Source organism: Rhinatrema bivittatum, chromosome 6 (assembly GCF_901001135.1).
Source record: "Rhinatrema bivittatum chromosome 6, aRhiBiv1.1, whole genome shotgun sequence".
Classification (NCBI taxonomy): domain Eukaryota; kingdom Metazoa; phylum Chordata; class Amphibia; order Gymnophiona; family Rhinatrematidae; genus Rhinatrema; species Rhinatrema bivittatum.
The window spans coordinates 92,712,079-92,737,778 of NC_042620.1; the positions used below are offsets into that span (position 1 = coordinate 92,712,079).

At 44.4% G+C, this 25,700-nt stretch overlaps 1 protein-coding gene across 4 annotated transcripts in view; it reads right to left on the minus strand.

The window, feature by feature from the left end:
* The window catches only part of DPP4 (dipeptidyl peptidase 4), a 275,080-nt gene that overhangs the window by 25,466 nt on the left and 223,914 nt on the right, over positions 1-25,700 (minus strand). For all 4 annotated transcript variants that reach the window (XM_029605604.1, XM_029605606.1, XM_029605607.1 and 1 more), the window contains 9 exons: positions 23,426-23,533; positions 23,269-23,336; positions 19,524-19,571; positions 10,617-10,741; positions 10,475-10,522; positions 9,820-9,918; positions 6,665-6,734; positions 5,063-5,257; positions 3,179-3,233 (listed from right to left, as the gene is read on the minus strand). In XM_029605604.1, coding sequence (XP_029461464.1) covers positions 3,179-3,233; positions 5,063-5,257; positions 6,665-6,734; positions 9,820-9,918; positions 10,475-10,522; positions 10,617-10,741; positions 19,524-19,571; positions 23,269-23,336; positions 23,426-23,533 — 816 coding nt within the window. The remainder of the gene's footprint in view (positions 1-3,178; positions 3,234-5,062; positions 5,258-6,664; positions 6,735-9,819; positions 9,919-10,474; positions 10,523-10,616; positions 10,742-19,523; positions 19,572-23,268; positions 23,337-23,425; positions 23,534-25,700) is intronic.

Sequence of the window (25,700 nt, forward strand, 5' to 3'; positions counted from 1 at the left end):
TTTCTTATATACCTGCATTCGCGATGGGAGTCGCATCATGCCGGTTTACAAATAACAAGGTGTGACAACAGAATAAATACTTAATAACTTAAAAACATTAACATGTGATAGCAGAATAAGGTAGCAGTTACAATAAAACAGGGATAAAATGCAACTTGGAATGAAGAGAAGGCATAAGAGAGATTAACACTGAGATAACAAAAGAATGACCAAGGTAAATAGAACCAAGGTAAATAAACCTGCCTCATTAAAAAAGAGAGAACATTATTGAGTTGTCAAAGGTTGTTGATTACTCTGACGGGAGTTCTTAGTTGCTTAAGTTGAGAGTGGGTTCAGTTGGTGTCTGGAAAGGCTTTCAAGAATAGCCAGGTTTTAAGTCTTTTTCTGAAAGTGGGGAGGCAAGGTTCCTGTCTCAGTTCTGGTGGTATAGAATTCCACAAGGTAGGTCCTGCTGTAGAGAAAGCCCTGTCTCTGAGAGTCCTATGGTTAAAGGTTTTTGCAGGAGGCGCCTGTAATGAGTCTCTGTAGGACTCTCTGATAGGTCTGATGGAGGTATGTTTTTTAAATGGGATTTGGAGGTTAAGCGGAGAGAGTTGATGGAATGCTTTGTAGATGGTAGTAATGGATTTATATAAGATTCTATAGTGCACTGGCAGCCAATGTAAGTCTTTGAGAATCGGAGATATGTGGTCTCTTCTTCTTGTGTTTGTCAAAATTCTGGCCGCCGTGTTCTGAACCATCTGAAGAGGTTTAGTATGAGAAGACGGGAGACCTAATAGAATAGAATTGCAATAATCTAACTTAGAGAAGATTATTGATTGCAAAACTGTTCTGTAATCGTGGAAATGGAAAAGTGGTTTGATTCTTTTTAAGACGGTTTGGGTTCCCGCGTTGTTTTCACAGTGGGAGGAAGGCTCTGATATAGATTTAAGTAAACCCATGCTAAAATTGTACAAATACCTGCTGTAATAGTGGAAGTGAATGCATTTTTCATACTCAGCCTAGAATAATCTGACTGAAAGTTTGCCCCCTGTTGATGCCTTCTCGGGCGAAACAATAAAGGCCTTTGTCGAGGTTTTTGTTGAAGATTCGTTACTTTGAATTTTCATGACAGCAGTGCTTTTCAAACCGGACTGCCATTTTGTCCTAATTCATTAGGTATATGGGGTTCCCTTTGAAGAATTGCTAATTTGAAGCTGTGACTCAGCACTGCTTTTTAAACCAGAGGGTCACTTTTTCTAGTGCATTGCTTATGTTTGTCAAACTTACAACATTAGATTTACTTTGTTTGATCTTCTGCTAAGCTTATCCACTTAGTGGTTTGTGTTCTTGAATTAGGGGTTTTAATTCAGACCTCAAAATGACAAATATGAAACTTTGAAACATTTTGTTGTGATTACTTCTGTCTTTATTGCATTGGAACAGTTTCTTCATGTATACTGGTCAGTAACCAGTTTTTTTAAAAAAAAGAATAATTCTTTAGTATAAATAATAAAAACATTTTTTATTGGATGTTCTATAATATTGTTTCATTAGTGTTTGTTGGTATTTTATATTGAGTACTTGAGTTGTCTTATATATATATATATGTCTTATATATATATATATATATATATATATATATATATATATATATATATATATATATATATATATATATATATGTCTTATATATATATATATATATATATATATATATATTTTATATTGAGTACTTGAGTTGTCTTATATATATATATAAGACAACTCAAGTACATCGGTTATATTCTCTTGTCAGGCCATTAATAAAGCTGTGGCTTTATATATTTCCACTCAGTTAAGCAATGTCTGTGTATTGATTGTGTATTGTGTCATTGTGATAAGGGGCAAGAAGAAAACTGGGTTGGTTAGGGCTGCCCTGGTTACTATTAGTTATTTTCTCTGTGATTTTCTTTTAGGCTTTGCACATGGCACTGTCCTCGAGCAACCTGCTGGATTTATCGAAAAGGACAGTGAACTCCCTTCACACATGCCAGGTTTCAAACTGCAGCTGCAGAGTTCTATATTATAGCATTTCACCCCAGCCAATTTTTTTGTTTTAGTTGCCTTGAAATCTTTAAAAGGGGATTGAAATAAAAGTAAACAAACAGAATGTTGGTCTAGGGAGGGGAACTTTCAAAACTTGTTATGTCAGCTAAATAGGCTTTTACCGGCAAAAAAAAAAAGATAGTTTGAGAACTGCCTCCTCCCATCGGTGCAGGCAAACACAGAACAGGCAACTTCTCTCTGTGTGTGAAAAGGGTTGGGAAGCAAAGTATGCATGGGCATTGCCTTTTGAAATCCCCAGGCTTACTTTAACGCACGCACTTTGCACCGGCTTCAAAGCAGGTGGAAAGCACACGGCTGCTTCCCGACACTGGCCTAAAATTTGGAAGGAAACTGCAGGGAGTGTCCCTTTGAAAAGTAGCTTGCAGGCCCTGTGGCTGGTTTCAAGATATCCTCTAAAATGACTCAGCTTGTCAATGTAACCAATCCAAGAAGAAGCTCCACCCAGAACTGAAGGAGCCTCCTTTGTGGGCTGCGCATGTCCACGGTTCACTGATCTGTGAACTGCGTCTGATTCCTACGGCCCCTCCTGACGTGTCCTGAACATCCAGTGTGGATAGGACACCAAAGAAAAAAGTTATTAGGAGACAGATAGACACACTCAGACAGCAGCTTAATAAGCCTTTCCCTTCAGAAAGGCTAAGCAAGGGTGTATTCATTCCCCTATAATTCCCTCTGTAGAATTCCATAGCTCTATATTTAAAATGTGTTTATAAAACTGGGCCCAGTAGCCTCCTTTCCCTGGACTCTCTTCTCTTTTCCTTCTGCAAGAAAAGCCAGATCTGACTTAGACAGTGCCATACTTTAACAGTACGGTGACCAGATGGTTCCATGTTAGAGACGAGTTAGAGTTAGTCCTGATTTTATTCCTCTTTGGACTGCTATTTCCAGTTTCCTGAGCAGACCAGAATTGACTCAGCATAACCCTCATCTGGTCACCTTAGGCTAGAGAGTGTCTCCTGGCTCAGGGAGAGCTGGATCCCATTGATATGGAGATAAGCCAGCACACCCTTCCAATCTGTTGGTTTTTTTATAGTCATAAAACTATGAACTAAGAAAGTGCTAGTATGTTGAAAAGCAGGTTAGTACTCACCCAGCCCCAGATAGCAACTCTTTTTTCATCAACAAATCCCATTTTTATAAATTGTCTGGGAAAAAAAAAATTCATGTTAAACAGGGAACACATGATTATAAAGACCAAGTTTTTATAATGACTAAAGACAGGTATCATCAGCAAAGGTTGAGGTAATAAATGTTGACTGCTTTATGCCATATTTTTGACAGATTTTTTTTTTTTTTTTGCTTCTATCAGTACTTTGATAGAAGCCCAGAAGTGATTACTGAGACACTACGGGATCTAGTGCACGCTCACTGCTACACTCTCTCCACCCAGGGCACAGGACACCGAGAGCAATCAGCAGGGCCTGAGGATGGAACAGTCAGCTCCCGCCACCTGCCAGCCCAGAAATTAGAGAGGAAAACAAAACCTTTAACATGAAAACACCTAACTCCCAAAGGCAGACGTACAATGTAGTAGCACTGCAGACCCCAGGAAAAAAAAAAAGTTGATTTAAAATGGCTGATTTCCCGATCGGCTAAGCTGAAGAGTTGTTTTAAATGAGGGCTTTGAATTAATTCAGGTGTGGTCCTGGTTTTTCAAATTTTAGATGCAGCTTGAAGCCTTGATCTCTCATGCACCCTTAGAAAGGATTCAGTCTTAGTTCCATAAACATATCTGGCATTTTTCACTTATACAATATTAGAAACAAAATTAAAATTCGGAAAACTTTAAAGTCCATGTTAAGTTGCTAAATGGTCAAGAAGTCTTTATTAATGTGCTGATTTCCTTTTACTTGATAATGTGCATCAGGATGTATTATTTTGTTAGCCTTGTCTGATTTACTATGGATGTTCTTATTGTATCCCACCCTGAACCTTGAAAAGGTAGGTAAGAAATCTTCTAAATAAATAATAAATCAGCTACATTATTAATTTATAAAGGCTGATTTGCTAAGTAGCACAAAATTATGCAGTGCTCGCTGCACTGCATAATTTTGAGCTCATAGTGCATATTAGCAAGCACTATTTCCCATTTTAGCACACAATATTTAGCTATTTGCTTTGCAAATACATATATTTCATGAAAAGTTTTACATGTGCAAAACTTTAATTAAAGCTAATGAGTCAGTGCGATAGCACAACTATGCAAAGCAGTTCATTAACTATGAGAGCACATAGTAAAATTATATGCAAAATTGGCCTCGCAAACATGATTTCACATAAACTTCACTGAGATGCAGATAAAGTTTATGCAAAGAAGTTTGTAGCAAAACTGTGCCTGCCAAATTTCTACCAAGCTTACTTCCATAGAAATCCTGACAGCACACTTTAGCACATTGGCCCCAAAGTACAGTATAGGAGGGAATTGTCAAACAGCTCATATAAGAAAGGTGGCAAAAACGCCTGCAAATTGCACCAATTTTCAACATGGACTTGGGCACATAAGTCTGTTTTGAAAATGATCCCACCGAAACTACACTGCACAAGTTACACCTGCTAGAGAGTCCACACAAACATTCCATGAAAACGTACGCACGCGCTTTTGAAAATCCAGACGTATGCAAATTCGAACCCCTCCCCAACTCTGCCCCAAGAAAAACCTCTGCTCAGTACAGGTAACCTTACATATGAACAGGCAGTACACATGCAAGTTTGCTTGCATATCAGGTGGGCGATTTTATCACAGGCCACTTCTGTGGGTAAAACAGTTTTACTTGCAGAAATCCCTTTGCAAACTGCTTTGATACAGTATGGTACCCTTAAAATGCACCCTCTTCCACAGCTACTTGTATTCAGATAAATACATTTTTCAAACTATTTTGCTGTTGAAAGCTTCCTTTTCATGATTTGGTAGAAAAATAGTTTACAAAATGTTATAGAAATGTTTCCTTTATGGGACCCTACCGTGCCCTCTCACCTGGCTGCTGAGATCTGATCTTCTACTTCGTAAGTCCCCAGCCGCCGATACACGGTATGCATGATCTTGTCGCCTTGATAGCCGCTTCCTCTGCCATCAAAGCTGGCCACTATAATCTTTTCTGTGCTTGCCAGATAGGTTGCCCAGTTGAGTCGATAAACCTCGTCCACTTTCTGACTGCATGGTCCTGCATACCTGCAAAGGAGCCATAAGCATTCTTAATTATGGGAGAGGATCATGTTGGACAAAGCTGTGCATTAGTGTTGATGAAAATAGCTCTAACAGTGGTCAACGTGCACTGTAAAACTGATAAAGATTAGAGGCAAAAAAATGTGAAAAGTACATATAGTCCTGAATGAAACTACATATATATTTTTATTTATTTAAGATAAAGATTGGTGGGGCTTATATTATTTCCTGAAGTCCCAGCTAAAATCATACTCTGGAGGAGAGGAGAGAGTATGGTCACTGTACAGTTGTACGTCTTGTAATCCTGAGGGAGTCCCCACACAATCTTGCCCCTTTCAAGGGGCAAAATCCCCATATAATTGGGCTTCTTGCTTTTTAGGTTCCTCCAGCAGCTCAGTCCTGCTGCCACTCTACCTGTCCACATGATGCCGGCATTACAAGCAAGCATTTTCAAAGCTCGCAGGCCGGCTGTACTGATATTGTGTATTACGAGATCCACACAGTTGGCCCACAAAGCTTGAAAATGTTCACAGTTCTGGGTAGCTCTGGCTGAATTTAAGCCCTGAAGACCAGGATAATATATGGGATGCACAGTGAAAATTATCAGTATAAACTCAGAAGCTGAAAATAAATAGACATACTTCTGAATTATTATAATAATTTTTATACCTAGCAGTTTCCTCCTGCCCCTTTGGTCCTCCTGTTCAGTTGGCACTGGGGCTGGGATCCTGGCACCCTCCGCCTTCAATTACTACTACCTGGGGATTTTCCTCCTATTTCATATCCTTTCCCATTGCACCAAGTCTGGTCATAGCAGTGACAGTACAGGGCCAGGGACATTCACCAGGGCTCCTTATGGATCCCTGAAATTCTGGGCCTTGAATCCAGCCACTGGTTGTCATCCAAGAGCAATGACCATGACTCCCTCTCCAGCCCAAGGACTGTGAGCACTCTTTCCACAGCATCCCCAGCTGACCTGGGGAGCAGAAAATCCAACCCGGGGATCGAGCTGGGGACTTTCCATCAGGCAATGTCACATTTCTGAATTGTATCACTTGATGAGTCCACAAACTGAAGGAAGGACTTTTTCCTAAGGCACAGAATAGGGGAAAAGACCTTTGTGAAAGTCCCTTGCTATATGTTAAAACTGAAATTAGAAAACGTTTGTAGCAATCTCTCGCTTTTCTTTTCAGAATATTTTGGTGACTATCCCAATTTTTTAAAACTTTCAGAAGATTAGCCATGTTAGCAATAGCAAATATGACAGGAGGCCGGTAGCACCTTATACTCTACAGATTGATTAGTCTATGAAGTTCCACCAGCTTCTTGGTCATTTATCTAAAGTTTTCAGAGACCTGGATAGTCAATTCATGCCTACTAAATTTACATCATCAGTTGAAATAATCTACTTACACATCAATAAGTAGTGGATACTTCTTTGATCTATCAAAATGAGGAGGCAGTGTCAGCTGATACCACAAATCTAAATGTAAATAAATATATTTATGCTAAAAAAAATAAATAAAACAAGCGTACATTCAATTTCAAAGAGAAAATACAGGTCTCATTGAATTAGAAGTTTACATTGTCTAAATGTATTCACAGTCCAAAGCCTAGTCAATTGTCACACATTAAATTTAGTCCCTTTTGGCATATCTGACCAATCCTGATTAGATTATTCCATTCTATATAGCTCATCCTTTAAGATGGACATTGGAAAATTACTGGTTACACGCGTATCTCTGATCCGTGCACACCGTGCAGATTTTGAAAGGCCTGCGCCAACACGTGTATCTCCTGTTATGCGCATAAAACATTTTGGGGGAAAACGGGGGGGGGGGGGGGGAAATGGGTGTGGCTTGGGCAGGGCATGGACAGACCGGGTCTGAGGCATGAAATCTATGTGACGGTATTTACGCACACAGCGCACAGGCGTCCCCCTACCATGTAACTTCACTTCTGCTATGGATGGCATATAAGTAATAAAATAAAAAACACAGAGGCTAGTTAGCGAGGTTTAAGGGGTCTAGACTAACAGGGTAAAAGGTAGGCAAACTAACGGGGGGGGGCAGGGGGGTTAGGAAGGCTGATTAGTTAACTGGGCAAACTGGGAAAATGGACTCTAGTGTCGGCATGCGTATCTACTGAAAGCCCCCCACTTACGCGGTCCAGGCGGCATTTGCATGCACAGGTCCATATGAACTGGGGTGCACATGTAAGCGCATATAGCCTGTTTTATAACTTGCGCACATATATGCGCATATGTTATAAAATGGACATGCCCATACTGATGCCATCTTGTGCTCCTACCATGTGACAGGGGCTGACCAATGGCACCGGTAGCCCCTGTGACATAGTGAGGGCAAAGGCTATCGGCGCCATTTTGAATACTGGCAGCTGACAGCCCGAGTGCAGGAAGTCGCTCCCAGACCCCCCGCTGGACCACCAGGGAGTTTTGGTAAGTCTTGGGGGGGTCAGGAGGGTGGGGGGTTCTAGGAAGGGTTGTGGGGCGGGTTAGGTAGGGGAAGGGAGGGGAAGGTGCGGGACAGCGGATGGAAAGTTCCCTCCGAGGCCGCTCTGATTTCGAAGAGGCCTCGGAGGGAACGGAGGCAGGCTGCGCGGCTTGGCATGCGCAAGTAGCACAATTGTGCAACTCCTTGCGCGTGCCGACCCTGGATTTTATAACATGCGCGCGGCTGTGCGCGCATGTTATAAAATCGGGCGTAGATTTGTTCACGCCAGGTTGTGCGAACAGATCTGCACCCGCGCGCAGGTTTTAAAATCTGCCCCATAGTGTGCTGAGGCAATAAGAACCAATGAAGGGCAATCATAATGACAACACGGAGGTCCGTATTAAAAAGGTCTGTCTGGCTAACAGGGTCATTTATCAACTTGCATTATGGCGTTTTTGCATGCGAAAAACATCTTAACGCATGCAAAAAGCATCATAATGCATGGGGCGATGCAAATTTTTAAAAGGGGAGGGATTGGGGAGGAGTTGGGGCAGGAATTTTGTAAAAGTGGGCTGGCTTCGCAAAGCGCGAAGCCATAACAGTGCACAGTTTTAATGCCAAAAATAACTAAACCTTTTCCAATAGCATTAAGCTGTGCGATATGCCCATAATGTAATTTTTTCACAAATTCCATTTTGGGCATTTTTAGGCTAGAGAAGGTCCTGAGGTGGTGGGGGGGTGGGGGGAGGGGGGGGAGAGCCTCTGAGGGTGGCACTATAGTAAGCAGCTATTTATGCTACTATAGCCAGATAAATTGTTACAGATATTCGGCAGGGTGTTGCCTATAGGCACAAAGTCCTAGTTAATATGATAAATTTATCCGGCTAACTTTAGGGTTGATGTATGCCCATGTAGTAGTTAGCTATTAATGCTACTATAGGAGGTCCACCTAGTAACTCGAGGTAGGTTTAGGTAGTAGTGTAGAGGTTAGGAGCCACTTTTACATGCAGAGTGAGATGTACGAACAGAACAGTGCACTATTGTGAAGATTTGATTTTCACACAACAATGAGATTTGTACAATGTTCTCTCAACCTAGCTTGATGTTGCATTTGAGAGAACATTGTACAAATCTCATTGCTGTGTGAGTTTCCTCACTCTGAAAGACATCAAATCTTCACAAGAGTGTACTGTTCTGTTCGTAAATCTCACTCTGCATGTAAAAGTGGCCCCTAACCTCTACACTACTACCTAAACCTACCTCGAGTAGCTACCTACTAGATGGGCTTTTTAGTCTCTCTCTCTTTTTCTCTCGCTCTCATAAATCTAGGCCTTCAAACAGCAACCATCATATTAACTAGGACTTTGTGCAGCATAGTGCCTATAGGCAACACCCTGCTGAATATCTGTAACAATGCCTATTTCTAGGGCCATTCTTTTAGGCTTACCAATTTCCTCCCACTCCTCCCATTTCAATTGAAACTGGTGTCTATTGAGCTATTTTTAAATGTAATTTAATTGTGGGACATGCCTTCTAAGAGCAAAACCCATACTCAACACATTTTACAATACATAATCATAAAATGCAATACATAGGAAAATAATACATCATAATAATTTGGTCCCTATTTAAAATACAATAACATATGGTGCCGTGATCCTTCATCTGCAGTTACCCAGGGATTTTTCTTCTGTTTTATTGCTCCTCCCAACTCCCTTAGCTCCATCATCATGCCGACAGTCCTCCTTCCAGGGCTGGGCAATCATAGGCCCTAAGTCCGGCCACGAAGTCTCTCCACAGTGCGATGACTGGGACTCCCTCCCCCCCACCACCCAAAGGTACTGCCTCCCCAGCACAACCAACCTACAGAAAAGATGTGACCCAGCATGGTGGTGCACAGCACTGTCACTGAGCCACCAGGCTGGCCTTGGCACATCCTAATTTATAGTAAAAAAATGGTTCTCCCTTAAACAGGGGCAGGTATTGGTTCTCTAGCAATAAACTGCTTCCCAGTGAGCAGGTCACTACTTGCAATTTATGAACTTTTGTTGCATGACGTTGGTTCCGCAAACAGGTAAATGCAATATCCAGAAATCTTCTGGTGTACAAACTCACCAAACCCATGAAGATGAATTGTACTATTTTCTTTAGAAGGCATTTGAATATCCTTTAACAGGGTTTCCAGCCTGGTGTTGTCTTCCAGGAGTCGGATTTCTAAATAGACAATTGACAGCATTAAATGCACCCTGTGATAAAACCACAGTCACAGATCAGTTAGAAACCAGGCTGCACAGATTGCTTCTTCATGGGACACAGTCAGGGCAAGTGACTTTTTGATCAGGCAACATTTGTTTAATTTGTGTATATATATTTTTTTTTCTTCTTTCTTTCTTTCTTTCTCTACTACTGGGGGTTAATTGGAAGGCCAGACTCGGAAGTTCATCCAAATCAATGGAGCACTACAGGAACAGGCAGGGATCCCTAATAAAATAATAGTGCTAACACTGCATTTCCTTTGTTTTGGCTTTCAATATGCAACACAGCTCAATAATGGGTTTGTGTATGTCCACTACTATCAGGTCTTTCTCCCCTAATTATCAATAAAAACAACACCCTGGTACAGTGTTATTGTTCAGAATCCAAAATAAGGATTATGAAGTCTTCATCTAATAATTTTCTTTTACTTTCAAAAAGTGTGTTCTTTGTTTCAGAGTTTACATGTTTCCAGATCCACTGAGAGCATGAACTTGCTACACCAAAGAAAAGATACCTTTATCATCGCTGCTACGGTGCAGGGAATATATCGGCAAACCTGGACCTGTTAAGACAGCGCAAGGAGATGATTACAACTTTGCCACATTTATCCCTAAATATAGACAGATTTTACATTGCTTATTGAGGTTCATACTCACCATGGCAATTCAACTTATAAAACTTGGAATTTTTACTAAAGTATGCAGAATAATACTGGCATCTGTCTGGTCGCAGCCTGCAACTAATACACTCCGCCTGATTCGATGTGTCCGCTGTTTTTATTCTGTAAAATGATAGAACCATTACAATAAACTCTAATGATATTTGTCTACCCACGCAGACACTAGATTCCTGAAGCTTATTAAGACATTTTTGATAATACCAAATATACCCATAACATGTTCCTTTGTCGCTGCGTTTTCATTTCCTAAGAAAAGTCTAATCAGTCAGCACACAAGCATTGTTAGCAGGGCTTAATTTGTAGACAAAAAGGATCTGGAGGGGGCATGGGATGGGCAGGATTAGTGCCAGGTGTGACCTGTGCGCAGAGGGGCGGAACCAGGGCCTAGGGTGAACTCTCTCACACACACATACCTGAACATACTCTTCACACTCTGAAAAGATTAGATGAACACTGGCAGGCGGAGGATAGCTAGGGGTTGGAGATGCAGAATCACTGCGTTAAGGAGAAGGCAGATAGACAGAATGGGGCTCTTTCTCTCTAACCCTCTCCTCCTCTCTGCCCTGGTGAACCTGATCCTCCATTCCTAGCCCTCCCCCCCCCTGCATAAATTCCCCAGTGGTTCTTGTCCCCCCCCCCCCAGTGGTTCTAAAGCCCCTTAGTCTAACCCTCTATCCCTGGTGATCCTCGCGCCCCTCCTCTCTCTGGAAAATCATCTTCTAGAAAACCCTTCCTGCTCTCCCTCCTCAGCCAGTAAAGTACAAGCCTCCTCTTCGAGCCAGAATCAGCTTGGTCACCTCTGCCTTGGATGGGGGGGGGGGGGGGGGGGAGAACTGGTGTGCACTGTCTGCTGTCCACAGCCTCCTTGGACAGTGGTATGGGGCCTGGCCTGCTCTTTGTCTCCTTCGAGTGGAAAGGAGAAACGTCCCACGCTCTTCTCACTCATTTTCTTCTCTCTCCTTCCCCTCATCCAGTCCTGTCTCCTCTCCTCCTTGTCTCTTTCTCCACCCCATGCAATCACTTTGCTCACAGACTGTCCCCAATCTGTACATCTCATAGCCCCTCTGATCACCTCACTCATACCCCACAGCACCTTTCATTCCCTGACTATGTGTCCTCCCTCTCTCCCACATAACCCACAGCCTCTTCAATCTCTTCACTCACATTTTTGCCCTCTCAGTTTCCATCACCAACTCTCCTTCCCCTCCTTCTGATCCTTTTACTGTCCCCCCCCCCCCCCACACACACACACACACATATCCCCTCATTAACTCTTTTGGCCCTTTCACCTTCACCAGTGTGGTCACCGGCAGCAGAGGCAGTGGAGTCTGGTAGGACAGTGTGATAAGCAGGTAGCTAACAACCCAGGAATGGTAGAAGAAGTGGAGCTGACAGGCATTCACCCCAAGTCTTCATTTTACCTTGGATGTTGTCCCTCATAGCTTCCTAACTTGTGCTGGGAAATTGCACAAACATCAAAGCCATGTGACGCTTGTCTCAGGGTAAGCAATTCCAATATTCTCTGTTCTTCTCTGCTTCCTCCAAGGACTGGGGGGCATAAATAATCCGTGAAACTACTAGCTCTGTTTTGTTTCTTTAGGGGAGCCAGAACTGATAAACATGGCCGACTCTGCTCCGCTTTCTGGGGTCCCAGAAAAAAAACGAGACGGAACGCCATTCTGGGATGTTCTGCCAGAAATCAAGCCTTGCCAGTGCGTAATGTGCACTGCCATGCGGGATGCTCAGGTTCAGTTCCCACATCCAGCTTATGCTTATTGGGACTGGCAAGGACTAGAGCAGTGTTCCCCAAGAGCTGATCAGGTGTGCCAGGGAAAAGTCTCTGCCTGAGTCTCTGCCTGAGTCTCAGATCCAGACCAGCACCTGGGCTCTGCTCTCAGCAGCTCGAGATACCCGCAATGGCTCTTAAACATGTAGAAGCTCCTTTCTTGGAAGATGTATAGTCACATATGCCTCCCCTCCCTAGCTACAACATGAGCCCTGGAGTATGGAAATTAATAGGCATCATGCAGAATATGGACAGCAGAGCCATGCTTTGTTTGGCATACATATCTTCCCCCTTTCTGAGCTTCCTCCTTTGAGTTTTTCCAGCCTCTGTCTTACCCCTAGGCCTTATGAGACTGGCAGAACATGCACTCAGCCCTACATGTGATTTATTCCGAGTGTTGGGAGCAGCAGCAGTGGAGGAGCTCTGGCAGCCACATGTGACAGCCAAGGTAATAACTAACTGAGCTGGCTGCCTGTGCCACACTGACTTCTTTCTCTTGCACTTGTACGTGGAGAGAACTGTGCCAATCGTGATGGGATCATGTGTGTCTTGGTCCCTCCTCACCCCTCTCTTTATTTTAAAATTTCAAAGAGAGACTGGCAGGTCTCAGTGCTTCCCTAGCTATTCTTCTGGCCACATGAATCCTCTCCGTGTCTGCATTGTCTGCTCTATGGAGGCTGGTGTGCCACGCAAAATGTTTGTTCCCTGTACGTACCCGAATCAGTCCAGACAGTGGGTTGAGCCTCCTGTCCAGCAGATAGAGACAGAGAAAACCAGAAAGGGTATCCCATATCAGGACAGAGCCTACCCTGCATCCCCTCAGTATGTCTCTGTCTCCAGCAGATTCAGACAATAGAACCTGTGGTTCCCTTCTTTCCTCTGTTTTCCATTTCCCTTGGGGCTTTCTTCTCAGATTTTTTCCAAGATCAAGCAAGTATTCTCTATACTTTTGTATTTAAAAAAAAAAAAAAAGGATCTAAATTGTTTTTATGCTCTGTCACTAATGCAGACGCTCTGCTGGGAACCTAGGGGGGCTTGCCCCTTGATTATTCAGCCTAGGCTCTTTTCCCGGTGACCTGTTTGCTGTTTGGGGCAATACTGGTGGTCCAGTCACTCCCCCTTTTCTGGCTGCACTGACCCTGAGAAGCTAATACCTCGGGTCCCCCAGCAGGGAAGATTAATTCCCCTGCATCTGATCAAAACCTAGCCGCAACCACTCTGACCCTGAGCAGCTAATATCTCGGGTTCCTCAGCAGGGAAGATTAATTCCCTTGCAATTGTTCAAAAAAAAAAAAAAGAACAGCAATTACCTTGGCAGCCGAAGCAGGTTCTATTTCTCCCTGCTTTGATTACTTAGGGGTTGCGTACAGGGTTCATTCGCCTGCAAACACTTCCCCCTGCAGCCCAGCTCAGCTGATCGTCTCCGCGACGGCTCCCTTTGATCATGCTGCGGGGTTTTTTTTCTGCCTGCTCTGCTCCGGATGCCTGCCAGTTGGGGAGGCTCCCCCCACGGCAGCGCCGAGTCCTACAGCCAGGGGTTGGCCTTTCCAGCACGTGGCTAGGCTGTTCCCTGCCCGAAAAACCGCGGGAACGGTGGCCATTTTGGGGGAGTACTTTTCTTCAGATTCAGGGTGGGAAGAAGAAGGAGAGCCCGATTTAACTGTTTCCCCGCTGGCTCTAAGCCCCGTTCATTCTCCGGAGGGGGTTTTCTGACCTTCCCCTCCCCCCCATCTGGGAAGTCTAAACCTCGTTTTTTAGCGGAATTTGTGCCTTTATTACACAAATACTCTTTAGCTAGTCTGCTAGTCTGCAGGAAGAGGGTGATCCCTCCCCAGGCTCCCCCCCCCCCAGCTAAAATCCCTCGGGTATCTGCTCCGGATGGCCAGGGTTCCATTAGAGTCAGGGTGGTGCCGGAAGCCCTGGACCCCTCCCCCCATCTGGCTGTGCCCCCGTTCCTGATCCAGACTCTGGTTTGCTCCCAGGGTTTCCCCTAGAGGGGGATGATCCACGTGTCCTCCGTTGATCCAAAGGGCAGAGCTGGACCAGCTCATTCCCTTTATTTTGGACGAGTTGGGCATTGGAGTGTCACTGGAGGATTCTACTACGCCCTCTCTCGCAGCTAACGTGGATCTGGTCGTGGCGGGACTTAGGGCTCCTACCCGTATGTTACCATCCCACACTATGTACAGACAGCTGCTCCTCCGGGACTGGGAGTCTCCTGAGGCGGGACTCCGCATGGGTGAGGCAATGGACATGCTCTATCCCCTCCCTTGTCAATGCCTAGAGATGCTTAAAGGTTTCCAAGGTGGACATTTTCGTCTCCGCGGTCTCCAAGCACACCACCATCCCAATGGCAGGGGCGACAACACTGTAAGCTTTATCTCAGACGCATCTTTGAAGTCCTGGCAGTAGGGCTCCAGACGACTATTTGCGGCAGTCTCATGCAGCGGGCAAGTCTTAGATGGGTTCAACAATTGCTCAGCACCCAGGACCTCCTGTCTGCAGAGGTGGACCAGGCAGAACGACTGGAGGCAGCACTGACATATGGGGCGGATGCCCTGTAAGATTTGCTCCGAGTGCTGGCCAAGGCAATGGTTTCAGCGGTATCAGCCAGGCGTTTCCTCTGGTGGCACAATTGGTCTGCAGATTCCTCCTCTAAATCGTAGTTGGGCACTCTTCTCTTCAAGGGCAAGTTGCTTTTTGGTGAGGACCTTGAACAGCTTATTAAATCCTTAGGAGAGAACAAGGTTCATAAGCTGCTGGAGGACCGTCCGAAACGGTCTAAGTCTTTTTACCTTAAGTCCTGGTCTCTTTCCCTTCCAGGAGGGTAACCCACAGCACTCGACCACAAAGCCTTCTTCCCAATGAATTACGGCTGACCCATTCCTCCATTCCCAATTTAGGTGGACGTCTGTCCCTGTTTCTCAAGGAATGGGTCAAAATCATGTTGGTCCAGTGCGGCCTTGAGGTGATAGTCGAAGTTTACGCTTAGATTATTTTGGGATCTTCCATACCTCCACATAATCTCTCCCTGCGAAAACTGGAAGCGTTCAGCGGTCTGCCAGACTCTTGTCCGGTTGCATGAGCTTGGAGCTATAGTCCCAGTCCTGGCGGAGGAACAAGGAACTGGCCAGTATTCCATATACTTCGTCGTGCCCAAAAAGGACAGTTCCTTCCATCCAACTTGGACCTCAAGAGAGTCAGCCAAGCCCTCAGGGTTCCCCCTTTCCACCTCGAGACCCTGAGGGAGAGGATGGCGGCGGTTCGCTCATGCGAATATCTGGTCTCACTCGACTTAATAGAGGCTTACCGGCACATACCGATACACCGCGACCATCAGAAGTATCTCCGGTTCAACATTCTGGGGCACCACTTCCAGTTTCGGGCTCTTCCGTTCGGACTCGTCACTGCACCACGCACTTTTACTAAGGTCATGGTGGTGATGGCGGCTACTTTCCGCCGGGATGGGGCCCTGGTTCATCCCTCCTCCCTGCAGGTCGGCAGTCAACAGGGCCTTGTCTTCCCTCGCCTCCCTCAGGGGGATATTTCCAAGAGCAATCTCCAGCCCTCCCAGGTTCTGGAATTCCTGGGAGCAAGGTGTTCCTGACAGATGCTCGGGCGCTCAAACTTATGGATCAAGTGCGTAATTCTCTCGCTACCCACGGCCTGGGATTACCTTCAGGTCCTGTGGTCCATGGCTTCCACTATCTTTCTGGTTCCTTGAGCTTTGCCCATATGTGTCCATTACAGCAGGCTTTGCTGTCCCGCTGGAAGCCGGCATCGGAACAGTTTCGGAAGCTCCTTCTGCTCTCCTACTCCACCATCGCCGACAAGCAATAGTGGTTTTCACTTGCGCACCCCATGAAGGGGATGCCTCTATAGACACCTCAGTGGATCATGGTCACGACGAACGCCAGCCTCTCAGGCTGGGGAGCAGTGGGTCAAACTCAATCTATGCAGGGATACTGGTCCCCAGTCCAATCCTGCTGGCACATCAATTGCCTAAAGGCCCGAGCGGTCCATCTGGTCCTCAAGGTCTTTCTTCCTCTGATCCGTCACAAGGCAGTGCGGGTTCTCTCAGATAATGCCACCACGAGGGCCTACTTCAACTGCCAGGGGGGCACCAGAGGTCGCCTGTTGGCTCTGAATGTTCAAGTTGACTTCCTCAGTCGTCAGCGTCCAGACCCCGGAATGTGGGAGCTCTCCGACGGAGCGATGGAGCTGATTGTCCGCAGGTGGGGTCCTCCCTACTTGGACCTGATGGCTACTCTGAATAATACAAAAGCTCGCTGATTCTTCAGCCGCAGAGGGGTGCACTGTTTGGAAGGAGTGGCCTGGTTTTTCCCTGCCTTTACAATGTTTTCCGGTATGAATTTCCCCCTTGGCCTCTGGTGGGAGAAGTACTCAGAAGAATAGAACATCGTCGGGGAACCCTCATGCTCGTGGCACCCGGATATAATGAACCTCGTGACAGTTGGTCCTCTTCTCCTCAGCCATCTTTCACACCCGCTATGACAGGGTCCAGTATTTTTCGATCAGGTGGATCACTTCTATCTAGCTGCATGGCTTTGAATGATGGCGACTAAGCTGGAAGGTTTATAAAGAAGAACTTATATCCACTCTGCTGAGGGTCCATAAGTCCTCTACCTCTCTCGCTTACGTCCGGTTTGGAGAGTTTTTGAGATTGTCTGGGCTAAGTCCAGAGGGCCGGCATGCAAGGCTCTGGTATCTCAGGTTCTTTAATTTTTCCAGACTGGTTTTTCTCATGGTTTCTCTTTCAACTCCTTATGGGTACAGGTTCCTCTCTTGGGTGTATACACGGTGGTGGCTCATCCGGATGTCATTCGATTCCTCAAAGGGGCCAAGCATTGCAGCCGCCTGTCCGGGCTCCTTGTCCCTCGTGGAGCCTTATCTTGGAGCTTTGGGTTCCCGCGAGGCACCCTTCGAACTCCTCTGGCGGGCTACGCTTAAGGATCTGACTCTTCAGACCGTTTTTTTTTCCTCATCTCTATTTGTTCTACCTGGAGGGTGTCGGAGCTCCAAGCGTTGTGTTGTAGGGATCAGTCAGTGGAGCTCCCTGCTTTCCCCCTGAGGACATTGCAAACACACCTGGTGGGGATCTGCGGCGCCTTGATGTGAAAAGAATACTACTATGATATTTACAGGTTAAAAATGAGTTTTAAATCTCTGATCATTTCTTTGTCTTATGGAGTAGTCCAAAGAGAGGAACTAAGGTTTCTAAGACTATGATTGCTCGCAGGCTAAAGGTGGCGATTGCACCAGCATCCTTCTGTCGGGACCGGACGGTTCTGGAGGGCTTAAAGGCCCACTCTTTACATTCACAAGCTGTTGCTGGGGCGGAGTGTCAGTCGGCCTCTCCACAGGAAATTTGCAGAGCGGCTACTTGGAAGTCCCTCAATGTACTGGCGCCAGTTTTGGCTCCTTCGGATGGCAGGTGCTTCGAGCAGGACTATCTCGGTCCCACCCTGTTTAGGGAAGCTTTGGTACATCCCACTGTCTGGACTAATCCGGGTTCGTACAGGGAAAGGAAAATTGGCTCTTACCTGCTAATTTTCGTTCCTGTAGTACCACGGATCAGTCCAGACTCCCGCTCGGGTATTGTTGCTATGTCCGTTCGAAGTTTCTTCCTCTTGTTTTCTTCACAGCATTTTGGAAGATCTATCTGCTCCTATCAGAGCTTTAAGGCATCGGAAGCATCTACTAGATGAATATGACTATATATGCAAGAGTGATTCTTTTACAGAGTTTTGAATTGTTCAATCTATCAGTTACTTGTTGCTTGCTTGATCTTATGCTGGTTATCTTTCTATTTATCTGCTTTGATAACATTTATACTGAAGGGATATAGGGTAGGCTCTGTCCTCATATAGGATACCCTTTCAGTTTTTCTCTGTCTCCATCTGCTGGACAGGAGGCTCAACGCACTGTCTAGACTGATCCGTGGTACTACAGGAACGAAAATTAGTAGGTAAGAACCAATTTTCCTTTAATATAAGTGTGCCTTGGGCTTGAAAAGGTTGGAAAGCACTGGACTAGAGGACAGGGAGTCCTAACCATCGCACAACATTGATACTTATGTATGAGATGCAGTATCAGGCCTATGTAATATCGGCTTGCATAAAGTGGGCCCTCATGATTGAGCAATCACTCTCCAACGTGCGCCCAGCCTCCTTTCCTAGGTGCGATACTAAGTAGAAGGACCCACAGAAAGCAGTATTTTGGGCTTTTTTGTGGCTATATGGGGGCTGGCATTAAGTTTTCCATGTTAGAATGTGCACATCGGGCGCATGGTGATTTTTTTGCATTGGAGGTAATAGCTAATAGCCTCATCTACATGCATTTACATGTGATGAGCGCTATTAGCTACACGCTGGTTTGGATGCGCTAATCACCTCATTACATCGGGTGTTAGCCTAGCGCACCCAAAACACGTGCCCAAGAGCTCATTAGCCTGTGCACTAGGCTAAGTGCATAATATAGCATCGGCCTGTACGAGTACATGTATCGGGCTTCAAACAGAGCCAAGGTGTGCGGTCCCCTGCTGGGGACTGTTGCTATGATAGAGCAGGAGTAGGCAACTCCGGTCTTTGAGGCCCGCAGACAGGTCCGGTTTTCAGGATCTCATTAATAAATGTGCATGAGAGTTTTTTACATGCACACTGTCGCAGTTGTATTCAAATATATATATGCACATTCATGGGGGATATCCTGAAAAAAACAGCTAGTTTGCAGCCCTCAAGTACCAGAATTGCCTTATCCCTACCATAGAGGGAGGAGATGGAACCTAGGTAAGCAAACATTCCTGGCAGTGGTGAATGAAGGCCTACAATGTCTCCCTGTCATATATGGCAGTGAGCATAACCTGGGCAAATTCCAACTGAGGTAGAATGTCAGAGGTGGAGAAAGGCAAGTCAGACCAAAATAAAAAAAAAAATGAACACAAAAAATACCTAGCTAACATGGTAAATGCACATTTACATTGGGCCTATGTATTTCTTTTTTATCATTCTGTTTTAGTATACTCCCTCTCGTATTTATTTATTTCTCAACATTACAAACAGAAACCACAAATCTTACTTGTAAAGATGTCTTCTGCCTGGGTATCCCATATTGCTAATGTAGTATCTGCAAAATAAGAGACTATTAGACACAAGTGCATAAAAAGATAACATTAAACCAGTGATGAGCCAGATTCATGAAAGAGGTTCACTCATTCTGTATCAACAAGGTAACTGTGGACAACTCAGGCCCAACCTTTGCAGCCATTGACTAGTTCTGAATGATACGAGATTTAGCATGAGATCTGTACAAGAAAAGTTAGTCTAGGATACTTGTTTTACATTATGATACAAATCAGTATTTTCTTTGCTTTGCTAAGGAATGGAGGAAGGAATGGAAATCTGGGTAGTGAAGAAAGGATTGGGCAGTGCTGTGTGCAAACATGCAGGTACGCTAAAAAGATTTTTAAAATAATAAAAGTTTTCCACATGTTAATGCAGTAGTTGTAGAACCTAAAGGTTCCCTATTTTTCACATTCTGTGCTGAGAGAGAGATGGTACCCTGTTATAAAGTCCATCAAGCTAGGGTGAGAGAACGTAGTAGAAATTTCATCTTTGTGAGACTTTCCTCATTCCAAATGACGTCAAATCTTCACCAAGGTATACTGTGCTGTTCTTATGTCTCACTCTACATGCGACACTGGCCGCTAAATCCTAAACCACCACTAACACCTCACCTCGACCTATCCAGTGGCTCTCCTATAGTGATATAAATACTTAACTACTATGAGCTATTATATAATATAATATTATATTATATAACTAATATAATATAATATAATATTATATAATATTATATTATATTATATAACTAATATAACTATTACTATAATAACTCACCGTAATTCATAAATCCATTCACAATATCTCTCCTCTTCAATTATGTAACCAACTACGCCCTCACTCCTCCTCTAGACCCATCAGAGGAGCATATAAAGGCACACTCTATGTACCTTCAACAAAATCCTCGCATCATAAACGTGCCATATCTACAGCAGGCCCCATTCAATGGAATGCGCTCCCACCAGACATTCGGCTTGAATTCTGCCACTCTTCATTCAAAAAAAAACTTAAAACCTGGCTCTTTAGCCAAGCTTTTCCAGGACCATGATCATCATTTTTTCCCCTCCAACCAGCAAGAACATATCTTCTTCACAAACCCCCATTTTCCATACCACTACCTACTTCGGTATCTAATCTCTTGCTGCAGGACACTTGAGACTTTCTCACTTATACGTTATAATTTTTATGCTCAATAAGACCTGTCAACTTAATTGTTTAAGTCTTTTTTTTTTTTTCTCCTTTATCTTTTGGTCATCAATGTTACAACGTTATTGTTAAATTTTGAACTTATGTACACTGTTCCAAGTTTCATAACCTTGTTCTATGTAATGCCTTTTGGCAATTTTCATGTTCTGTTTCAATGTAAACCGATGTGATCTTTATTTCATATAGGAACACCGGTATATAAAAATCTAAAAATAAATAAATAAATGAGGGCCTTGTAAATAGTCTCTCTCTCTCAAAAAATAGGGATTCTCACAGTATGCACTAAGTTACATGCTCCCTTTTTGTTAATGTATGCATTATTAACTTTTTTTTGATGAATGATGGGGTTAGTTAGTTAGCTAGGTTTTCCAACTAACTTCAATAATTCTGGTCATGTCGTAGAGCAGTCCTAAAGTTAGCCAGAAAAAGTTAACTTTAATAAAGTTGGGTATATTCAGTGGCACAGCCGCACTGCTGAATATCCTGCCAAAGTCAGCCAGATAAGTTTATCTGGATAACTTTTCAAACTGACCAGGGGCCGAATATTATCCTCTAAATGTTTTAGGACACTCATAAAAAGAAAACAAAAGGAAAAAAGAAAAACAAAACAAAACACAAAAGGAAATGTGTTTCCTTGAACATTCCTAGCCTGTCCTAGTTTTTCACCTATTTCTTTAGAAATTGGAACTACAAATCCCAGCATGCAAGGGAGAGTACAGCCAGGACTGGCTTGGCCTCTCCCTTTGGACTTGGAGCTCTTTGGTAACCCTGTCATAGGGACGGTAACTTTCAAAGGCCCGCACGAGTGTCCATGTGTGCACACATGACGCGCCAATTCTATAACATGTGCACGTCGATGCATGCATGTTATAAAAACCACTATCTGCACGCACATGCGCATGATTGCCGAATCGCACGCGTAAGTGGGGGTATTTTACAACCTGCGTGCAATGACACAATCAGCCCTATTCCCTGTTCCCTCCCAGTCTGCCCTAGTAAAGGAGCAGACTTCCTAAACCTCCTACATAACCTGCTTCCTTTTCCCCTACTAACCCCGACCCCCTAAAACCCTGCTAACTACCCTAGATTTGTTTGGTTTTGTACTCACCCGGAGTCCGGAGCAGCAGCAACATGCGTGGTCTGGTTGGCTCCCAGTGCGTGCTTCAGCTGGACAGTGCCTAATGGCCCACCCATTCCCTGCCCATACCCCCACCTTCAGCCTGCCCCTTTTTCAGAATCCTTTTCCTCTGCGCATACCAGGAGATATGCGCGTGGCTGTGGGTGTTTGAAAATCCGTGCGGCACGCTCATGTCCCAGCCACGCGCATATCTCCCAGTATAGGTGCATGTAGGCCTTTGAAGATTTGGCCTAAAGCACATTAGAACAATCACCAGCTTCTCACTGGCAGAAGGCTAGGATACAATGACAATTCAAACAGTGGTGTGACCCTTTAAAGCCTTCAAAAACACAGATACCCTGCAAAGGGTAATTTTCTAAAGGCTGTATGTGGGTAAAAACCAGTATAAAATGGGCTTTGGAAAATTGCCTAGCCTTATCCTGCATAAACACCTGCAGCTACTTTTACCTGCATGGAAAAAGGGTGTGAAAGTGCCTAAGGAAATTTGATTTTTAAATCTCTACATGCACTTTTCCTGGTGAACCCAACCAGTGCAAAATCCATTTTGAACCTGTTTACTTTGTAGGTCCAATTTTCAAAGGAAATCTCCATTTGAAAATGAGCTTGTGGGCCTGTGGACACAAAGTTCCCCACGAGCCTGCAAGCTTCATGTGATTTTGAAAAGTGCCCCCGTGTCCAAGCAAGATGAGAAGGTGACAATGAGACTCTCAAAAACATGGACCTCAAAACATGTCTGTGGGGAGTACCAAAAAAACCCAAACAAACCAAAAAACAGATAATGGGCCTTAACCAATACAGATTTTTGTCCAAAGTCACAGAATGGGGAAGAGGGTTTTTTATTTTTTAAATAATAAAGCCCAGGGTATCTAACTGCATCAAAAAGCCAGTGTACAACAAAGGCTAATATTATTTAAAAATGGGTCATAATTTAGATTGCAAGGATTGTGACCTAAGAACCTTACATTCAGCCAGGTAGTGCCGATATTGAATGCTATACAGCTAAACTTAGTCTGGTTGGAGAAATATATTCAGTGGCAGACTTACATGGGTAAGTCCCACTGAATTTGTCACCTAAAGTTACCTGGGTAAATTCTTGCTCCCCACGCTGCTGAAAATGGTCATCTACATGTTTTGGGGGAATTGCTAAATTTGGTGCAAGATCTCATGCAAAAAGGGTGCCATCTCCTAAAAGGCATTCTTCAGGCCCCGACATTCTGTGGCTCATCTATGTTTTTAGCAACTTTAGAAAGAGAACTTTCTAATAGCATCAACACAGAGATCATTTAATTTCAGACTGATTTTTGTGTCTCTAGTTGATATGAAAACCAAAACTGAATTTTGTGGATGTAGTACTTACAGAAGGTCCGTGGTCACAGACACTATAGCTGTCACTTCCCATTTTCCACTTGTGATTACTTTTGGATCCTAAAAGAAATAAAAGATTATTAATGAGTCCATTAGAGTCCTCAAAATATTTAAAACACGCAGGAAAAACAGACCAGTTTTGTTCTCACCATTGTGCTGTTTGCAAAGTAATGAATGTGCTTGTAACCATCCTTATCACTGATAACTTTGTAATAGCTGATGTTATCTGATGCAAAATAAGGATCAGAGGGCTGAAACTAAAGAAAAAGAAGAAAACAAAAGCATATATATAGATTTCGGTAGATGTATGTAAAATTACCTGCAGTGAATACAGTTAAAAGTAGGTTTTACTTATATGTGGTAAAGCTTGCAAAAATTGTCTGGTGTCGCAAACTTTGCATCATAGAATTTACAGTGAAAATTGTTGATGAAATAATAACATAATGGTCAACATTCAAAAGGGTTCATCTTGTTGCGGTTCTGGCCGTGAGCACCACAGCCAGGCCCTTACCTCCGGGTTCCTGGACCTGCTTCCGCTTCCAGAGGCCTGGTTTGTGGCCTGGTTGGCGGCGTCCCCGCTGGGGCTGCGCTGCTGTGAGGTCTCCCATGGACGCCCGGATCCTGGGTGCGCACATGCGCCACTTGGCGCCTTTCTAGGCCGTTTCCCGCCAGTGGTGGCTCCGCCCAACTCCTGACGTCAGACGCCGCGGCCTTGATAAGCCGGCCGCGGCCATCCAGTCTTGGCCTTGCAACGGGTTAGCCTCCCGGTTTCCTGTTGCGCTGTGCCCTGGAGTGACTCGCTTTGCTTCGTCACTCCGTTCCTGCTACAGTACCTGCCTGGTTCCTGCCTGCCTGCTACAGTACCTGCTTGGTTCCTGCTTGCCTGCTACAGTACCTGATTGGTTCCTGCCTGCCTGCTACAGTACCTGCTTAGTTCCTGCCTGGTTCTAGTACCCGAATCCTGCTACAGTTCCTGCCTGGTTCTAGTACCCGAATCCTGCTACAGTTCCTGCCTGGTTCTAGTACCCGAGTCTTGCTACAGTTCCTGCCTGGTTTCAGTATCCGAGTCTTGCTACAGTTCCTGCCTGGTTCCAGAACCCGAGCCCAGTTACAGTATTGCTACTGTCCTAGTCTGGCTCCAGTTACCTGTCCTGATCCACAACCCGCCTAAGTCCCAGCGGCCGGGCCCCTACGGGCTTCTCCCGGGGGGGCTTCGACTTCCAAGGGTGAAGCCACCTAATTCCCAGCGGTTGGGCTCCTATGGGCTCCTCCCGGGGGAGTACCAGCTTCCAGGGTGAAGAGCATCTACGTCCTGCCTGAACATCTGCCTCCCGGCCTGCTATTCATTAAAGATATTGACCACCTTTCCCAGTCTCCAGCAGGTCGGCCCAAGGGTCCACTAAACAGAGACTCCCATAACACATCTGACTACATATGGGAATGGCTTGATCATTTCTTTGCAGTGTTTGTATTGTAGACCCTGCATTATTTTAGTCGCCCTTCTCTGAACTGTCTCCATCTTCTCAATGTCCTTATGAAGGTCATCTGAGATGATCACTCCCAGATCTCTTTCCTGTTCAGCCATTTCAAATTCTCGCCCTTCAAATTAATATGTGGCTAATGAATTTTTGTGCCCCCAAAGTATAAGTTTACCCTTAAGTGCACAGAAGCTCGTTATTCAAATCCTTAACCAATCTTCCAGTTGTCTCAAGTTCCCTTCTAATTCTAGCCTACTTTCTGAAGAGAAAGAAGGCTTTCCAGATTGTTATACCGTCACCAAAATGGACTTTAATTATCATCATTCTCTGTACCTTGTTGCTTAAACATTTCCTTACCCAATCAATAACTTCTTGGCCTACCCCCATACAGTCAAGCTTGCTTAACAGTCTTCAGTGTGGAGAATGTCAAATCTCCGGACAGGCAATGTCTACTGCACATCCCTGATCCACCACTTTTGTTAACTCAAAGAACTCAAGATTTGTCTGACGGGATCCTCCCTTTAAAAAACCAGTGAAAACTACCTTTTTCACTGCTTTCAGAACTCTTCCCCCTTATTTTTATACTGGAAAAAAGCTGAAAAAAAAGATAATTTTCACCTATTTGCATGCTGCATGTAGAAATTCTCCTATTGAAGTCTATGTTGAATATTTTCATAAATACATTAATTTTATAGATTCTTCATGAAAATGTGTACAATTGGAACATTTTCACTTTCATTTTCATTCATCCATACTTAGGAGCTGATTGTAGAACTGGACCTCTGCATTGCACAATTCAGGGAGATCATCAGTTCACTTCTCAGGCAGAAATGGATTCTTCTCCAAGACAATATTCAGTTTTATAAAGAACATCACATTCCAGCTTATTAACAAGAAAACCCTATCGCACCAATGGCCTGATCAAATGTCCAATACATTTTCAATA